Below are 20,177 nucleotides of genomic sequence, written 5' to 3'. Positions count from 1 at the left end.
AGAAGAAGAAGAAGAAGAAGAAGAAGAAGAAGAAGAAGAAGAAGAACAACAACAACAACAACAACAACAACAACAACAACAACAAGAACAACAAGAACAACAAGAAGGGTTCATGGAACTGCTCTGGATATCCCTCTTGTGATGAATTGTATCCAAGTATAGCACTGGATTACCCCAACTTCTCTGAATCATGACCATTGTGTTTTCTGAGCAGTAATTTGGGATTTTTTTTTTTAAGCAATGAATGGCAAACACAAATCCTGGTGACCAAGTGATCAGAACACCATAGCTGTAGTTAACATGGCTACCCATGTCAACCCATGGTTACTCTTGTCTGCACAAGTGTTACTATTATTTCCACAGAAGCAAATAACTGACAGAGATGAAGTCTGGTAAAAGGGCTCCAGGACGTTATATCAGGAAAAGTACCAGACTCTGGGCTTGCATGTCTGGAAATGGTGATCCAGAGGTGGTTTGTGCTACAGATTATGTTGGAGTTAGCACTGTGTACCTGGAGAAGCCTTGTCTTGTCAATCTACTTTGTCACAGTAGATTGAAGGCCTTCTGAGCACAGACTCAAGCAATTTCTAGCCTGAAATGATGGAGTCTGTCCTTGATTGAATGTTCAATTCTGATTCTCAGAAATCTTCCATCTTTAGTCTGCACAAGATCGTTCAGCAGGCCAATGATCACCTGCTATGCCTGACTTTCTTTAAGGAGACCAACCCTGTCCACACTCCCTGAACCTGGGTTTGGTTTTCCTGGGAGGCCAACTATCTTTCATCAGCCCTGGTTATCTACTCTAAACATTGGAAAACCGGAAGTTCCCACCTTTCTTTGAATGTGTGTGGCTGGCTTATCAGTGCCTCAGAATAAACCTTTATAATCAATAGCACAAAATCTTGTGACCAATATGGTTAGTGATGTGATGGTGCCCCTCAGAAAGCATAAATGACACTTACCCAGTGCCTTAGAATCTCAAAATACTCACTATCTCTATTCACTTAGCTCTGTGGCTGGTGATCTGTGCAGTCCTTCGTGCGATGTAGCAGGGAGCGGAGATGCAGAAGGACCTGGGTTCTAGTCCCCACTTGACCACATTCTTTCTCTGTGATCTAGACTTAATGGCACAATGCTGCCCTCTGTATGGTGAATAGGGTTAGGGAAAGATGATTCTAGATCTTATTAGCTTAAAAAATTCTCACTTGAGACTTCGGGTAAATGATTTATTTTGGTTGCAATTAGCCAAGTAATGGATTACTCAGTAGCTTTTCAATCCAGTAATTTTCTTAACTCTAAAACACCAAACTTGGGATTTGCTTCAGTTGTGCCTTGGAATTTTCTTTTTCCTGTGGTCTAGGCAGGGTCTGGAGCCTCTGTGTCGTGGTATCTCTTGTGGAGAAATAACTAGCAGCTATCCCCTAACCGTGGTAACACTGATAGTCCAGGATGCCCTTTATCCCACAGGGGCTAGGAAAGGTGAAAGAAACACCAGGCAGGGAATTTATTGAGTACAACTACTTCATATGGTTCTGGTTTCTAGAAGCTTTTGGATATTTTCACTGAGCCTCAAAAAAAAAAAAAAAAAGTCTTAAGGGTATAGACTATTATATCTACCTTGGGCACTCTCTAAGTCAGTTCTTCCCAAGACAGCAGTGAATTGGCCCAGCTAAAGCAGTGGCCCTTTGTGTTTTATTTTATTGTGATAAACTCCTTTGATACTTTTAAAGGTGCTACGGAAAACTACCTAGAAAACTGTATACACACATGGAGGGGGGATTCTAGGGAATTCCTGTTTTTTTCCTGAAATATTTAAACCCCAAGTTAGCAATGCCTGATCTGAAGTAGACTTTAGGGTCCAGTGGGGTTGCCAGGGTTAGCCCTAAGCTTTCTGAGCCATCGTTTGTTGCCTAAATTGAGTAATAACAACTTTTTCTTTTTTTCCCTCTGGCCATCGCCCTTTCCCCCTCTACCCTCCCACCTTTCATCATCCCTTTGCGTCCCTTTCATTTCTTCTTCCATCCCTTGCACATCTTGCACCATAGATGTTCCAGCTTGGTTAAAAAGCCTCCGCCTGCACAAGTACGCTGCGCTCTTCTCACAGATGACTTACGAGGAGATGATGGCTCTCACTGAGTGTCAACTGGAGGCTCAGGTATGTCCCTGAGGAGCCCCTTTCTTGAGACAAGGTCTTGAGGTTCAGCCTCAAACAGACCTTGTTTGGACACATAAACAAATCTTATCTACCCAGTAGCTTGCCCAGACCCAGGAGCTGCCTGGTGCTGGCCAGTGTCCCAAGGTGAGTAAGTTAGCTTCTTGCCTGGACAGTTCAGTGGAAGATAAAGATCAGCAGGCAGTCACAGGGCTATGAAAGGGAGAGGAAATTAGGAAAAGACAGAGCCAAGTGTACCTTCAAACGTCTGGGTGCTAAGGGAAAACCTGTGTGGTACTGCCTAGGCGTGGTATCATATCAGTGTTCCCTTGCGCTTCCCCTTGGCTCTTCTCTTCCCTCTACCAAGCCAAGACTTGTTTGGTTAGGGATTGATTCCTAGTCTGTTTATCCAGTCTTGTCACACATCCACTAACTTCTAACTGGACCAGCCAGTGGAAACACTAGCCACTCCATGACACTTTTCCAAAATCGTTCACACTGGTCTTAGTTGAGATCAGAGTAAACTGTTTAAAACACTTTCTTCTGACCACCCCAAATGGCATGGGACAAGTGACAGCGGGTGAGATATCCAGGTCTTAGAATTTATTTCCCTTCTGAAGTCATAAAAGAACAGAATCCCTCCTTCCTTCTTAGGCCTCTCCCCCAAAATCTGAGTGCAAACACCTGTCAACAGCACCCCTGAGACTGAGACCATTTCTGCCATGCCAGGCTCTGGCCAACAGATCTAATGTGTGTTTTTGTTTCTCTAGTTTAAAATGCTATTTGCATTTTTTTCAAATTGACCCCCAGTTTCCTTTGAGCGACGATTTGAAGAAACTGGTAGTCTAGATGAGTTAATATTCGTCCCACAGGAAGGAGAGATCGGAGCGTGTGGGGCAGGGCCTGGCTGCCACATGGCTCCCCACCGACCTCTGCTTTTCCTGTTGCCTATTCAGTACCCTCAGATCCCCTTCTACAGGCCTGGCTAAATACCAGGACTGAGAATAAGACAAAGCCCAGAGTCACTGCACACTCTCAGAGAATGAAAGGCAGTAATTTCAACTTCCTAACATCTCTCCCAACACTTTTTGGATCTCAGCTGCTGCTTCAGATCCCAGGGGTTGACGGGAACTATTTCAAAGAGCAATCTGTGTTTAGGTCAAAGTTGAGAGAAAAATCCAAGTCATCAGTTGTTCAGATTTTAAAAAGAGTGGAAGTGCTGCCAAGGAGGGTAGCTCCAGAGCCTGACACAAACTTTTCTAAATAACTGAATTCACTGGATCTGAAAAGTACAGCGAAACAGAAATACATCCCAGTGTTTGCTGGAACAGAGATGCCCCTGCCGTCCTTTGCCCTTTACTGGTGAAGGAGGAACTCTGGAATGGTTGCCAGGGACAGAGATGGCCAGAGCTCTGCATTAGAGACCTGCTTAGGAGAAGGGGCCCTTTACTGGGAAGTGTACAGCGACTGTAATCAACCATGTACACTAAGGAAGTTCTCACACTGACTGCTGTGGCCAGTTAAAAATAAAAAATCCACAACTCTGCATGTTTACCTGGAGTGAAATCAATGGAAAGGAAAAGGAAGGTTGTAAAGGAACAGAAATTCCCTCTGTGGTGGTGCACGTGGGCAGCACTGGGCTCCACGTCCTTTGCCCTGAGAAGGCAAAGAATAAACAATGCTGTAGCCTCCAAGGAAACCAAGAGGGATTGGAGTAATACAACCTGAGGACAGGAGTGTCCTGAACAAACCCAAAAAGGTCATTTAACATGTTAAAGATGAAGACATCTCACATTGGTAGGATAATCGGCTGTTATGTAGCTCTCTGTCCTAAAGGTCACGGGCAAGCTGGTAGCCAGACTAAGTATTGACTAAGAAGGATTTTCAGACAGTGGTAGCAACAAGAGAAAAATGCATACTGGCCTGCCTGTGAACATGTAGGAACAAAAGACTAAGTACAACACAGCCTCTGAGAGCCTCTAAGCTGATTCCTGTATATATGTTCTAATATATTGTTGCATCTGGTTACAGAATGTTACCAAAGGCGCAAGACACAAAATTGTAATCAGTATTCAGAAGCTCAAAGAAAGACAGAACCTCCTGAAGTCTTTGGAAAGGGTAAGTGAGCAATTGGCCCAGGGGATATTTCCACCTCTGTGGGAACACACACTAAAGGAACACAGTTTAGAGTGTCACTTATTAGGTTGTAGGGTGCCATGTGACTTCCCTGTCTGTCAGGGAAAGGGAAACAACCAACGTGAGGCTTCCTGGTTACCCATGGGTCCTTGGAGCCTGATGATGTAATGAATTAATTCCTCTGGGTCTAAGCTGCCAGTGACCTAGCGCACCTTGCCTTGGGTGAGCTGAAGTCAATGCTCCTCTGCTCTGTCTGTCACCTCGGCCTTGTAGGCAACCAGAGTCTGGTGAGCTGTCCTACATACAGTAACGGCAGACACAGAACAGCACATGAAACACTAACGTACCTATGCCTGCTGTCTAGCCCCAGTGTCTGGTTTGGAGAAAGCCATCCAGGAGGGGCAAACATCAAAGGTTTACTATAGGTTTCACAGGGGATCGAAAGTATTGGCACAGGGTTGGCTTTGGAGTTCAGCTTAACCACGGGATCCATCTCCATGACTCAAACAGGAACCACCACAAAAATGTGAAACGTCAAAAACAATCTGCAACTGTGTATCCTGACACCAGCCAGCAGTGATGAGTGAATTATGGGTCCCAAGTTCCTTTCTGTGCTGAGTTTTCTCATGGAAACAAAATGATGCCTGCAGACTAACAGTGCTTCCTTGTTTGTGAAGCTACCTGTTTACTCTGCTGTTGAGAGCAGTTTCTAGATGCCTTGTGTCTCACTAGCTGTCAACACAAGCTATAGATTGTGAGTTTGAACCTCTTAGAAAAATCCAGAGAGCCTTCAGGAAGGGACAGAGTACTAAGAAAGGCAGGGCTCCAGCAAGTTCCCAAAGCAGGCAATTTAATGGAGTGGGAATGTTTTTTTAAGTTGTTCACAAAGATATATGTGCACTTAATTTTATATATGCTATGTTAAATTGCATTTAATATGTGCCATAAGACATATCATTTATAGTTGGAAAATATACATATAGTACCAGGAAAATTCTTTTTAAATCTCTTTTTGGGCAGATAGGTAAGAACTACTCACATGCTCATCCCTGACTAAAGCTCCTAAACAAAGGGAATTACACATTACATGCAAGCTCTCCACCTAAACCCGAGGTTTGGGTGGTGTTTTTAATTTTATGCTAACTCCTCTGCCAAGCAGCTTGTCTAGCGGAGTGATTATGGCTATTTTTAATCTAAGAAACTGTTCTCCTTTGGAGAACATTCAAAAGGCCAATTTACTCTGTGTCCATTGGAAGCTACAGAAAGTGTTCTGAATGAAGATTATATTGTAAGTCTGTTCCTTTTCCTTTCTGGAGCATCCTTTAGGAATTCATTAATAGCCTCTGTGGATGAGAACGCAGAGCTCCCTTTTGCCCTCATCTTTGAGCTGACATCCACGTATCCTGTGTGTGGGGTGTGTGTGTGTGTGTGTGTGTGTGTGTGTGTGTGTGTGTATGTGTGTGTGTGTAAAGAGGGTCATGTTCTTTTGACTCGGCATCAGTTAAGTCAGGGATGGTCTGTGTTCTAGAGTTATACCTCTAATTACATTGATTATACAGCAATGCTCCCACCATGGTTTCCTGAAATGGAAAAGATAAAAAAAATGCCAAGTGCACGATGGCTGCAACTGAGCAAGACAAAAACAAGCTCATTGTCTTTGACTTCCTGGAGAGAGGAAAGCCAAGCCTGTTGGATGGCTGTATTAAGCTGACACTGTGTGTTCTGATACCTGAGCTCGGGCTCTCCCTTCTCCCTACACGTCCTTGAGGACTCATCCCAGCTCTGTTCTTCCATCTCCTGAAATCTTTCCTGCTGTTGTAGGGAGGGAGCTGTCACCTGCTACTACTGGTGGCCCAGGGACTCAGCTAAAGGCATTCTCCCAACCCCAGCTGACAGCACTGTTGGAATGGTCATCACCATTCCCCTGCCTGCCTCTGGCATTCTTACCTCACATAGAATCCACATTTCTAAGGAGATGGCTGGGACCCCGCCCATAGCTAGTTCATAATCCGTAGAAGCTGCTGACTACATGCTCCAAACCCTTCCGTTCAGTTACTGAATGCTTGCTGAACAGATGTTTGGACACAGTTTGCCCATTCTTGCGGGATAACTGTGAGTGGTATGTGGTTCCTGGCCCTGGGTATCTTGGAATGTCCACTGGGACAGAAAGATATGGGAGCTGCTGAGCTTGGTAATGATGTCATCACCAAGACCAGAGAGAGAACTTCCCTAGATACCTGGGTAGAGGCCAGATGCTGCTGGGGGCAGTCAGAGACCACAGCTGTTTCAATGGGACCTTAAACCAAAACAGAGACAAAGAAGGAAGAAACGGAGCTCAGGTAGAGGGAGTTCAGCAGTTGTTAGAAGGTTTGGATCATATGCTCTGGCATTTGGGGACATATAAGTCATAGGACTTATTGGAGGCCTGAAGAGGAAAGGAATTGAGTTTGTAGTGGGACCAGTGGGACACTAAAGTGGAAATAGCAAGTTGGTGACCAGAAAGCAGATTTGGAGTTATGACATGATAGGTCATGAATGGCCCAGATGTGAGAGAGTTGTGTGTAACTGGAAATGGGTGTCCCCAAGAGTGCTGAGTGACAAGAGCTGACGAACAGCCTCTAGGGAGTGCCATCAGACAGGACCTTGTGATAACAGAGGCTGGGCTGTGAGCCCTGTCTCAGGGACCAGAGAGGGAGCTGAGCAATCCCAATAAGTTCCCTGAGTGTGCCATGTACTGTGAAGACCAGACATTGCCCCTGCACTGGCGGTCAGCTGGGCACATCAGCTATGGGAAGAAAAGATCTCAGGAGAACAGTAGAGAGCAGAAGCAGAAAGCCTGGGTCACCTCATGACTGTATGATGAGACATAAACACAGAATTGTAGGCTTCATGAGTTGTTTGAAAGGCAAGAAAAAAAGGAAATTCAGAATGGAAAAGATTTTTTTAATATTAATATTTAGTAAGAAAATGTCCCCATGTGCTTTTATACATTGACCCTTTTCAAAACATTCCCAGATTGTGAAACATTTTTCCATTTTTTCAGCCTACAGCCTTGATGTTATCAAGGATCTAGGGAGATGTGTTCATGTACACACACACACATACACACACACACACACACACACACACACACACAAGTTCTATTTATTCCTATTCAAAGAGAGAAAACTGCTTCTTGAGATGTCTATGCCTTTTCTTCACACATTCTAGATCTTGACCTTCTGAGGTACATCAGTCAGTGATCCTGTTTTTAGCAACTGCTGCAGAGAAATAGTAATTCAACTTGATAGTACTGAGTAGTAAATATTTCTAGGTAATAATGCCGTATACTAGCAAGACACATTAGGTGAATACAACCAAGACAGGCTTTGTGTACACCATTGCATCTGGCCCTACAAGAGTCTCCTCACAAGGCAATCAGGACAGTGGCTTCTTATGAGAAAGTGGAACTCAGAGGAGCCCTCATTAGCAAGTCACTTCATGGCCTGTCTTCAAAATCACCTCCCTTCATCTCTTGGTGCCCCTCCTTCCATCCCATTGTCCCTTGTGATGTTTGCTGGTCTTTTTGATAAATGCAATACACACGTACACATACAGGGGGCAGGGAGAAGAGACAGACAGACAGACAGACAGACAGACAGGAAAGATAGACAGCAGAAGGGAGAGAGGAGGGAGATCATAATTTGTAAGCCACCAGGCCCACCTCTCTGTCCCCCGAGTCCCTATCCTGTCCTCGTAGTTTCTGCCATATGGGTCTGAGGAACACTGAGTCTCTTGGGGTAGGGATGAAGACTTGTTTTTATATTCCCAACCTAGAACAGTGCCCAGCTGCTGTTGAGCTCAGCTGCAGACTGGTGGAGGAATGAAAAGGGAGGACAGATGTAGATAGAAACAGGAAGGCTTCACATTATCACCACCTGGAGGAAAAGGATGTCCTGGCATGTCACATAGAAGCTGGGAGCACTGTGCCACCCAAAGCTCTTTTTCTGATTGTTTACACCTTGTTATTATCCTCTGCCCAGGAAAGATGCCAAACCAACCTTCCTCTCTTTGAGGATCGCAACTTATAAAACAAGCACTTTGCCAACTGGCCTCCTTGAAGGCCAATGCTAGGTTGATATTTCTATAATTTCTTTCCTTCTTGTCCCTGAGAGATCTCTGGGGTGCCACCCATGGGCCCGACTTCCTGTCATCTGCTTTCCCACAAGTCCTTGCTTGGTAACTCTGAGTCAGGGTCATGGACAGCTTCCTTTTGCCTTTGTATTTACTGTATAGGGTTATATTTGTGGCAGGAAGGATCAATAGAGACTTGTCAATGTGGAAAATTAATTCCCACAGGTTAAGGAGAACACTAGGCTGAGCTCCATTCAGACTGTCTCCTGGCCTGCCTCTCAACATGGCACTCATCTGACATCTGGAATGTGAACTTGATAGTCACAGGTTATTGAGACAGGGTCTATCACTAGCCTGGAACTCACCAAATAGGCTACCTAGCTAGTGAATCTCTCTGTCTCCTCAGCTCTGGGACTAGTGCTAAATCTAAATTATTATTATTATTATTATTATTATTGATGTAACTTCTGAGAATTCCAACTGACAAAATAAGCATTTTACTAACTGAGCCATCTGCTGTTTCTTGGTGTGATCGTTCTGCCATCCTTGGAGGTTAACATAGGAGCTAACCTCTGGATATATCTGTTTCTTGGCTAACAATTTAGCTCTTAGTATAACCGAAATCTCCCACACAAACCATGAAATCCAACCATGTGGCCCAGAAAGGGCTCTGGAGCAATTGACAGTGTCTTAAACACATTTGCTCTCCTGGGTGACATTAGCCACTGAGATAGCACGGCAAAGCCTCATGTGGCCCCTGGCTGGTCCCACCTGTTCTGCCCCCTTTACAGAACTACGTTTTTCTTTTCTCTCTTTTCCCTCCTTTTCTTCAGAGATGTGCTGGACAGGAGGTCAAAACACTTACAGTACAAGCATTTCTCAGGTGGTTGAGTCAGGAGAGGTAGTTGGTATTCTTTGGATTTAGCTAGCTTGCCTCCACCTGCCCTGCTCCTTTCTCAGACCACGTCAAGGCCCAAAGGCAGGGATGCCGGTTCCACGCTGACCCCAGACTTGAGGGAAGTTGGGAGCAATGAAGAGCACATGTTGAGGGCAGCTCAGGCCTGGCTCCTCGTAGCACTGTGTTCCCAATCAAGGGGTCAGACTTTTTCTCCTGAAGCCCTCTTCTCAGAGGCAAATGGGTGTCTTGCTCTAAGTGTCAGGGTACAGGACTGAGACTCAAGCTGAAGCAGGAAGATTTTTTACTTCCAGGCCAACCTGATGCCTAGAGGGAGAACTTGTATCCAAAACCTAAGAGTCAGGGGAGCAGAGGTAGTGAACTTTCTCTTCCACTTAAACTATATGGTAGCTCTGGCAGGCTTGGGAAATTTCCGGGACTAATTAGAATTTCACTTCCCTCATAAATAAAACTTGTGGCAACTAGGTCAAATCATGATTCATGCTTCATTTCCACACACACAGCCCACCCAAAGAGCAGCCTTCAACCCGGTGAAAGAGTTTGGCTTGCCAATGTCCACTGCCTTTCAGAACTGAGACACACACGAAGCCTGTCCCCAGCAGCTTTCCTTTGTCCCATTGACTCATGGGAAAGGTTGGGGTCAGAGTGCGCATGTCCCTTATATCTGCATCCATTGACACCATCAAGTCATTTTCTTGATACAAGAGGATCTTAGAAATGCTTTGGGATCTTGCATGTCAAGCTTTTAAAATCATGTTCTTGCTAATCTGGGCTCCCAGAATATGAAGTGCTTCATTTGTAGTTGAGACCTTGATAGGCAGGGTTTCTTCTAGATTCCAGAAAGAACCAATCAGAGCTGTATAAGCACTGTCAATGCATGATGACGGGGGCTTATCCTACCCTTCACACCCAGGCGGCCTCAGCTAGGACCCCAGCCACCTGGGCCTGTCCACCCCATCATCCCTACCAGAAACACCTTCATTCCATTTTCTAATAAGTAATGCCCAGAATATCAAAATATACGCACAAAGTAACCTATATTTGTGAGTGTACACGTGTGTATGCACTCAAGTGTGCACATGTGTGAGAGAGAGGGAGAGAGGGAGAGGGAGAGGGAGAGAGAAAGAGGGAGAGAAAAGAGGGAGAGAGGAAGGGAGGGAGGGAGAGGGGGAGAGAGGGAGGGAGAGACAGAGGGAGAGGGAGAGAGAGGAGAGGGAGGGATGAAATAGAGAGGGAGAAAGGGAGAGGGAGGGAGAGAGAGTGAGAGTGTGTGTAGACCAGAGGTTGACAGTTGATGTCAGTTGTCTTCCTCCATCACCCCCCCTCCCTTTTAATAGGCTTCTCTCATGAGCCTGCAGCTAGCAGACTCTGCTAGGCCAGCTGTTTAGAGAGCCTGTCCCTCGACAGCACTGGGATTACAGGGGTGCATTGCTGGGCCTGGTTTTACATGGAGACTGGGATCTGAATTCAGATACTCATTCTTACACCACGGGCACTTTAACAGCTGAGGTATCTGCCCAGCCTGAGACATGTGAATACATGCAATTATCTATCCATCAGTTCTGTTCTACATTAAACATGTTTCTCTTCAGACTCTATCTAAAACCATCTATCCCCTACTAAAAGGCTCCCTGAGTTTTTATTTATAATATTCCAGCTACCCTGGCCTGGCCTGTCTGGGAGCAGTTCTGAGAGCACAGGGCAGAGAGAAGGGCCTGATGAGGGGCACCTGCCCTGATCTCACTGAAGTCTTCTCTCTCTAACCCAGGACATCATCGAAGGGGGCAGCCTGCGCATCCCCCTCCAGGAGCTGCATCAGATGATCCTGACACCCATCAAGGCCTACAGCTCTCCCAGTACCACCCCTGAGGTGCGCCGCCATGAGCCCTCGCTGATGGAGAACCCAAGCCCGGACTGCAAAGACAGCGCTGCAGCAGCCACCAGCGCCACAGCCAGTGCCTCAGCCGGTGCCAGCGGTGGGCTGCAACCACCCCAGCTGAGCAGCTGCGATGGGGAGCTGGCTGTCGCCCCTCTGCCGGAGGGGGACCTCCCAGGGCAGTTCACCCGAGTCATGGGGAAAGGTATTGTTCTCTCAGGGAGTCAGAGACCCAAGAGTTCTGAGGGCTGCAATGAGGTGGGAGAATGCTGAATGAGCTTCCGTAACCAGTAGGTGGCGTTAGCATCCCCACAGAAACAAGAGGTTTGCCCATTGGAGGTCTCAACTCCAGTCTGTGGATCCCTCTAGCAATGCTGGGCTCTTCCTGTACTGGATCTATTGGGCCTTCAACCTTCAGAGACAAAGAAGTGGGGCAGACACTTTTGAAAAAGATGCTTCAAAGTACAAAACCCTTGCTCAGCCACTGGACCCTACCCCAAAGCAACAGTGGCTCGGAACAGGGGAAGCCCCAGTCTAGAGCCCGGAGAGCGCCCCCTGCTGAGCTCTCTGGCCCTGTCCTTCTTGATCGCTTAGTGATTCAGCAGAGATTGGGCCTCCCTTAGACAACTCTCAGTACAAGGCACTATTCAACCCCTGAGTTTACACCCTCCTTTGATCCACCTCACAGGATGCTCTTGTGGCCTTGGCCTGTTGGCTTGTGGTTGTTTAATAATTCTTATGCACCAGAGGCCCTTACACCCGTAGTTTACCTCAGTGACTTAGGTGAGCCCCAAATACCTCTTTTTACAAAAGAGGGATCCAGGATGAGATAAGCTGTCCACCAAAATGTATGAAGTTCCTGGCAGAGCTGGGATTTCAAGCCTCAACTTCTCCATCTCCTACCTGATGGTTACCCGGAGACCTTCTTAGTACCCTGAATTAGAGCACAGCTGAGGTCCAAGAGAAGCCTCCCTTTGCCAAGTTGAATGGAGCCCAACCCCAAAGAACCACCACCCCTGTTCTACACTGCATACAGACTATGTCTGAGTTCCCAGAAATGTAGGCATCCCCTTGCTTCCTAGTGATTTCACATACGTTCCCACGTCTGAAGCCAGGGCCTTACTAGCCTGAAAGAGCCTTAGAATTACACCCTGAGTGGATGCAGGACAGTGGTCTCTCCGTTCCGCTTACTAAAGCAACACACTGCACAACCTGCGTAATCTACACATGACAGCCTGGGCTGAGCCTCCTTCCCTCCCTCCAGTTTGTTCACCTTTGCTCCACTTCCTAACCTTCTAAATGGCAGCCAAGTCTCCCCACAGGCGAGACAGTCTGACAAGGCCTCGGGGCTGCATGAGGTGCCCTTCCCATGGTCCTTGTGGGCCTGTCCTCTCCTTGTCTTAACTGAGTCCACACTTCACTGCAGCCATCTGCCTGCTTGGCTGTTAACCCCATTCATTAACCTAAGGCTATCGGGCCACTTTTAATAGCCATGGGGTACTCAGGACCTGACTGATGATGCCATGGTACACGAGGTGAGAGGTGGCGCTCACACACATAGCCTGAAGCTGGATCATTCGCACAGTGAGTCACGACTAAACTGCAGCATCTCCAGGGCAGAACAGAGCTAAGTGGACTCGTGGGTCACACCACCCTTCCTGCCTGCACTGCCCTCTCTCTGCTTTCCCTGTGGTCAGGCCTTTACAACCACATTTTGGAAAAATGCACACCCTTCGAATAAATTGTGCCCCCCCAACATCCTTCACAAGAAATTCTGATTATTAAAAAAAAATGATAGTAAATACTAGTCTTTTTCCTTTAAGAAAGAGGGAGCCATGTTTTGTCCTTTAAAGAGCCAAATTCTCACCCACAGAAGTGGACCTGTGTCTTGTAAATGAAGTGAGGGGCACCACCTCTGATACAAGCTTCTAAAGGGAAATAAACCCACTAAATTCTGATGTAGAAGGTGGTGACACAGCTTCCCTGGGCAGGGGTGAGGAGGAGCTGTTGGCTGGAACAGGCCTTTGCAACTCCCTTCCCACCCCTAAACTCTGTTGCATCCTGGGAAAGACCCAGCCCAACAAAGCCACCTGAGAGTGCTTCATACCCCATTCCTGTATATAGGGGACCACGGTGGGGCTCAGTCTAGGGAGCTAGCACTCCTCAGCTCCACCTCTGTTTAAACTGTAACTACTATGTGAGAAGCCACAACTTAGGGGACACAGTACACCATGTAAAACAGAGGAAAGTGAAAACCAGTACTTCCTTCCTGCTCCCACCAAACCTGCCATCTCCTTTCTAGGGACGGCTACTATTGAATGTGGGGTTGCCCTTTGAAAACCTTCATCCCCATGCTCGTATGTGTGACTATCCATTCTTATACAAGTTTTAAGATCCTTTCATATTTATTTCCACAAATATTACATATTTGCATATTTATATCAATTCAAAAAGCACCATTCTTTAAGGTAGCATACTAATCTGCTGTGTGTATATGCATGTGTGTGTGTGTGAGTGTGTGTGTGTGAGTGTGTGTGTTAACATTTATATGTACAAATTATTTAACAAGGTCCCCATGGGTAGATATGGAAGCCATTTCCATGGTGTTTTTGCAAACACTGTTGTCCTGGAAGCCTGTGTGTAGTGACACAGAATTGGTGGGCATCTATGTCAGCATCCTGACATAGGATGGGAGAAGACATAAGAGGGGGAAATAGTCAAATATGACCCCCAGCTTGGTGTGCTTTGAATGACAGATACCCAACTCTTTGACTCCTTTTGAAAGTGGCCTTTATGGTGAGGGCAGAGTGGGCCATGAACATGGCCATAAAAACTGTAGTATGTTGCAGGGCAGTGGTGGCGCATGCCTTTAATCCCAGCACTGAGGAGGCAGAAGCGAGCAGATCTCTTGAGTTTGAGGCCAGCCTACTCTAAAGAATGAGTTTCAGGACAGCCAGGGCTACACAGAGATACCCTGTGTCAAAAAAGGGGGCAGAGAGAAACCTAGTATATACATGTCCTCTACCCACATAGGAACATTACTCCATCCTTTCTGGCACATGCTTGAGTGTGTAGGTGAAGGCGTATGTGGATAAATGTGTATCACGTTGAGAAAATAAGCCTGCAAATGACTGAGTGGCAGATTTCTTCTGCTCCATGCACGCCTACATTTGTCCCAGCCATAATGTGGCTCCAGCCTCGTTCCTGACACACAAACACCACTGCCTTCCCACCTGCTCAAGGGTGTGTGGTTCATTCATAAAATGGGGTTGCTCCCCCCTCCCCACTGTGGCAGAGGGCTCAGCACCACCTGCAAACGCAGAAGCCAAGAGCCCTGTTTCTCCTCTCACAGAGCATCTGTCTTCAGGCCTGTGTCTGAGGGCTTCATATAGAATGCTATGACAGGAACAAACCTAAGGAGTTTCTCGGGGTGAGGGCTCCTGTGCCAGCTGAGCATCTGACTTCAGTGGAATGATGAGCCTCCCAGTGTTTTCTGTGAGCTGTGTGCAGTGTCATAGGCACACATTCCTCATAAGGCCTTGGTCCTGAGAGAGACAGAACCCAGAGGCTGCAAGAGTATGCAGTGTTCTGATTCATGTCTTCTTACTTCACAGTGTGCACACAGCTCTTGGTCTCCAGACCCGATGAGGAAAACATAAGCTCCTATCTACAGCTCTTAGACAAGTGTCTCGTTCACGAGGTGAGTAGCAACTGATTTAAACCTGTTCCGCTCACTGCTTAGAAATGCTGCCTCAGAGTTTCTGTGATGCAATCGCTTTGGTCTCTGACAACTTGTTTTTGACAAGTACATGGCCATTAGTAACAGCTGTGACAGAGCTTGGCTGTGGCCACCTCTGACTAAGACTCTGAATGGGTGTCCCCTTGACATCAGAATTCATCAGACAGAGAATGCTGATGTCATAGGGTGCCTAGGAAGAACTTCAGGCCCCAGAAGAAACCTGGTGACCAGATCTGAGCTGACCGTACACGTAGAACTGCTACCCAGCCCTTCACACTGCATGATCAGACATTGTGTCTTTTAGTGTAGAGAAACTTGGGGAGAGAAGGAGAAAGAGAAAGTACAGATAAGAAATAACAACCAGGGTGGATACTGATGGCCGCTGGCCTGCTTGGATTTGTGGTTGTTACAGAACCTATATTTGCCATCTGACTTTGGGAAGGAGACTGAGGCAAGTAGACTACAGACCCTCTGAGTGTGGTCTTCATGTAAAAGCTGGGAAACTCCTGGCTATGATTAGGCTGGTGAATATTCCTCAGCAATACACAGGGAACGGAGCCTGGGGCTCAGACCCAGGCAATCAGTGGCTCTGTGGGTGCCCTGTCCTAATGAGTCATACTATAAGATCCAGATTAGGGAAAACATGGGGCCAGATAGATAAGGTAGTGAAGTCTTTGGTGGTTTTGATGTGAGGATGAGATGGCTAGACCCTCTCACATTTACTTGTTGGCAGTCAGAAACCCAAGAATTCAACGGACCCTAGGGGCAGTAGGTGGCCAGCACAGAGGCCTGGCTCCACTCTGCCTTCCCATTCAACCTCCCAGTAGCCCAGGCACCTCTTGCCATTCTGAGAGCCTGCCTTCTGTGGTCTGATGCTCTCCCCCCATCACATTCTCCTGGGGTTCCATCCCAGACAATCACTCTCTGCTCCCTCAGACTCTCATCTTGATAGTGTCTGCTCTGTGCAGTGTGAACTCATGTAGCCCAGCGGCCCAGCCAGAGCCCTCTGCCACTGTGAGCACAGCAACCAACTGTCTAGGTCATGAGCTCAGTCATGCCACCTTCTGAGATAGTTACTCCAAAGTCCTAGACTTTCAACTGAACAAAAACAACTACTTCTTAAATCTCCCAGAACATTGTTAGGCCTTGCCTAACAATGGCCAAAGGCCTTCCTTGCCTTTTTATTTCAGTAAAGGACAAGACCATGACCTGGAAGCCCCAGCTGACTCTTTGCTGGTTGCAATCCTGATGTTACACTTGGTTTTGTCTCAGGAAAAAAAAAAAAAAGATAGAAGGGAAAGCAAGACTCTGTATACTTTTAGAGACCAGTTAGGCCAGCTCCCTGAGAGGCTTACAGTATAAGAGCACTGGGGAAAATAAACGGAAAATAGGTGTACAAGCTACTTTTCTCTTCCTATGATCCAGTCCCTGAATAAAAGCAACCTTCAAGAAGAAACGTCTTTGTTTCCCACATGGAAAAAGTACATGAGGAAGAACAGCTTCTACTAGTTGAGGCCAGGAACCTGAGATGTCCCATTTCTATCTTAGCACTCCACCAGGAAGCCGGGGCAACCAGGATGGGTCTATGACCCATAATGCCTGCCCTCACTTCTGCCACTGAGGTCATATCTTCTAAATGTTCTACAACCTTCCAAAACAGCACCACAGCTGCGACCAGGAGTTCAAATCCATGAGCCTGTGGGGGACATTTTCCATGGTGATAAGACCGCTGCAGAGGTTCCCTCCCATGGTGCCTCAGAACCCAATGATGGAATGGTGGACAAGCCTAAGCTAGAACTGGAACCCAGGGCACTTCCTCTCCAGCAGTAGAAAGGACTGTCTCAAAGCAGAGGCCAGAAGTCCAGCTGTGGCACTGTGGTCCAGCTGACTTCTGAAACTGAGGAGACATCTTGGTGCTTAAGATCAGTTGCTCCTCCTGCAGAGGGCCTGAACTTGGTTGCCAGTACTTATATTAGGTGGTTCACAACTACCTGTGATCCCAATTCCAGGAGACCTTACATACACCTTCCACTAGTCTCCATGGGCACCCACACAAATGAGTACATGCTAACACGCAGCACAAGCACACACATAAATATGCACACATAAATAAAAACAAAATCTTTAAAGAGAAAACAAGGCACAGTTCTGACGACACAAGTGCTGAGGTAGCATCCAGGACTCTGCCCTGGAGGAGTGCATTTGTGGGTGGGCTGGGGTAGGTGGGTCAGGAAAAGAGCTCTGCTCTGTAAACGAAGCAGAAGACGTGTCTCCATCCCCACACCCACTCTTAGCACTCAGGCTTTTAGACTTGAGATGAAAAAATGGTTTCCACTTCAGCTCAAGCTATGTGAACTCATGAGAACAAGTAACTAATGAGTCCAGCTGCCTCCAGGGAACTGTGCATACGCCTCTGATTGGTCTAACCTGGCCTTGAAGCATCACCCTGACCCCTCTCCCATCCCATGTGCCCTCCCTGAGACCTCTGACTTTTCTTCTTTGGCAGCCCCAAGTGCTCAGCACAAAGAGGACACTATGAGATCCCATCTTCTGTTTCCTAGAGAACACCTCCTTCACAGGCTAGACGGGTCTCATAGCAGGTCTTTCTGCCTGAACTCCTGTCAGATGGAGGCATCTGCACTCTGCTACAGAAGGAAAAGTGTTGTTCGAGGCTTTGATTGTTGGCTGGATAATTTTCCACAGCCAAGGATTCCATGTTGGCAGCACACACCTGTCTTGGGAGGCTAGTGGGCATCACAGGAGTGGCAAGGCTTAGATCTGAGCCTCAGTCAGGGGTTCTTCTCACAGACAAGGCCTCCTGTTCCCCAGCAGTCTTGAATCAGGAAGGTGTTCACTATGCAGACTCCTCCCTTCCTAAGGAGGAAGGCCCCAAGATAGGAAACTGAAGAACGGGGAGGTTCTGAGTTTTACCTGTGATTCCAATTCACTTTGGTTCCTGAATCATCCTTTCACTGTCTGGAAGTGGTTCTTTCCTTTGGAGGCTTTGCACCCAGTGTGTAAACTACAGGACCGAGGGTGCCCATCTCTCTCCAGACAAACTGCTCTGGGCCTGATGGGGCAGAAGCCTTGAACTGGGAAGTCAGCAGGCCTCGAATCTTCCTTCCCTGCTCTGAGCCTCTGGCACTGGGATGAGACAGCAGGCATTAGGAAGTTTCCTACAATGGAGTCCTAGAGACAGAACTCCATTTTCAGAGGCCCCTGGAGCCAAGTGTGACATAACTTCAGCTCGCTTGCTAGATGCCTCCCAGCTGGGAAGAACTGAGCACCCTTCACAGGATGTGGGGATGTCCTGGAAATGAGAGTGTCCACGTTGTATCTACTTAGATGCTGTGTGCACCACAGGAGATGTCATCTACATAATGGTGTCCTTGGGAGAGCATCTAGCCTCTCACTCCTTTGGACTTGGACAGTTGTTCTTCAAGCTCACTGCAGCTGGATCTTCTGGTTCTAAGACTCTGAAGCCGTTTGATTTGTGCTGCTGTTGGAGCTAAAGGTTGTTGCTGAAGAATTCACAGAGACCACCCTAAAGGGTGCATCTGTATAGCCAAAGCCACTTGGTTAGGGCATCAGGGAGCAGCATGTGTGGAACTGTTTAAGTGACCCTTTAGTATCTACTCCCAATGCATTTCACCCTCACAGACCCCTTTTGAGTGACCCTCAATTTCCAGAAAGTACCAACTCTTCAGTTGAGGTTGTGTGAGTGGGTTCATGGATTTGAGCCTTACCCATCTGCCTTCCTATGACCCACTGGATTGAGCCATCATCCCAAAGGCATCTCAGCCAGCACAGCCATGTCTCGTGTCCTCAGCACTTAGCTGGATAAGATAATCCAAGTCAGAGAGTCTCTCTCTTTCCTGCCTTTATTAACACAACAGCAATGCCAGCCTTGAGCCCAGTTATAAGCATCAATGAGCACTCAATGGTCTTCACCTACAAAGGAGAAGGACCATGGACAGGAGCCCCATGCTCACTTTCCAGTCATTAGAAGCCTGACCACACAACCACAGGGACCCAACTGTGTCCTTTAGTTAGGTAGCTCTTCTTAAACATCCTTGGTTCTGAGAAGAGTGTTTCCACAGCTAAGTGGTATCCGTTTGCTTTTATCCACAAAGTTCTTCAGGATTTACATCCTTAAAAGATTAAGCATCCCCAGGAGAAAATTAAGCTGTCTTCTTTTTTTCAGTCGTCAAGAAACCTGTTTCCTTTATAGAAAGCAAGCATTTAATCTGTTACTCTAAGTAATACTTTGTTACTACTTAAAGGATTCCATGCCTTTTTGTCAAAATCACTTGGGAATGTTTTCTGTCACTGCTCCTGCTAAGCAATCCAACCAGATGGTTTCCCCACACTCACTCCAGTCCAAACCTCAGCTCAGGAACTGGGCGGGGATTTATAGATGACTTGGAACCCTCACCTGCTATGGGACACCATGAATCCGCAGTACTTGACCTGCCAAATTTTACCAGGGTACCTTCTATAAGCTGCCTCCTGGAAACCTTCTAGATTATTCAGTCATGCTTTGGAGTATTGGAGAGGGCCCCTATGACCTACATCCAGTGTTTTCCTTGGATGACTTTGATGTATTTGAATTTGAAAGTCCCTGCATTAGGGACTTGGGACCCTAGGCTATGGTGAGTGCTAAGGCTATACATCACAAGGAACATAATATAGACGTGTGCAGTGTGCTCTAAATTGTATAGGTGTGTGGTATAGACTGCATAGGTGTGTGCTCTAGATTGTATAGGTGTGTGCTATGTGCTGAAGATGAGATAGATACGTGCTATAGACACTAAGCAAAATGTCTGCTTACATTCCAATATTACTAGAAGACTTGAGAAAGCATCAGGTTTACTTTCTTCCTTCAACTACAGGCAAGGTTAAGGTCCGGGGCTGGTATACATGGGGGAGAGGGGAGAGGAAGGGGTTCATAGGGCACATGGCTGTTTAGCTAGAGATTTCTCAGGAAAATGCCCTAAGCCACAGAATGCTAGCATTCTCTGAGGCCCTGCAGCCTACCTCAGAGTGACCACACACCATCAGGCAGATTGATTTTTGGAGTAGCTTAGAATTTCCATTGATTATGAAAATGCAGGGGGTCTGCAAAGCTAGACTATCTAACAATCAATTTTGTAGCTTGTCCACAGTTAACAAATAGGGCTCGGGAAGGAGTCAGACAAGGGGAAGATGGGTGTGGGTCTTCTGGAAATACAACCCAAAAACGAGG

The 20,177-nt window shown here is 46.9% G+C and overlaps 1 protein-coding gene across 1 annotated transcript in view; it reads left to right on the top strand.

The window, feature by feature from the left end:
* Samd4a (sterile alpha motif domain containing 4A) overlaps positions 1 to 20,177 on the top strand; it is a 213,794-nt gene that overhangs the window by 171,050 nt on the left and 22,567 nt on the right. Inside the window, exons 5-8 of the mRNA XM_028758582.1 lie at positions 2,046 to 2,155; positions 4,184 to 4,270; positions 11,086 to 11,398; positions 14,808 to 14,893. Coding sequence (XP_028614415.1) covers positions 2,046 to 2,155; positions 4,184 to 4,270; positions 11,086 to 11,398; positions 14,808 to 14,893 — 596 coding nt within the window. The remainder of the gene's footprint in view (positions 1 to 2,045; positions 2,156 to 4,183; positions 4,271 to 11,085; positions 11,399 to 14,807; positions 14,894 to 20,177) is intronic.

The sequence above is a fragment of the Grammomys surdaster genome, unplaced genomic scaffold (assembly GCF_004785775.1).
Source record: "Grammomys surdaster isolate TR1022 unplaced genomic scaffold, NIH_TR_1.0 126198, whole genome shotgun sequence".
In the NCBI taxonomy this organism is placed as follows: Eukaryota; Metazoa; Chordata; class Mammalia; order Rodentia; family Muridae; genus Grammomys; species Grammomys surdaster.
Note: the sequence above shows the minus strand (reverse complement) of the source record. Positions and strands in the feature narration are given on the sequence as shown.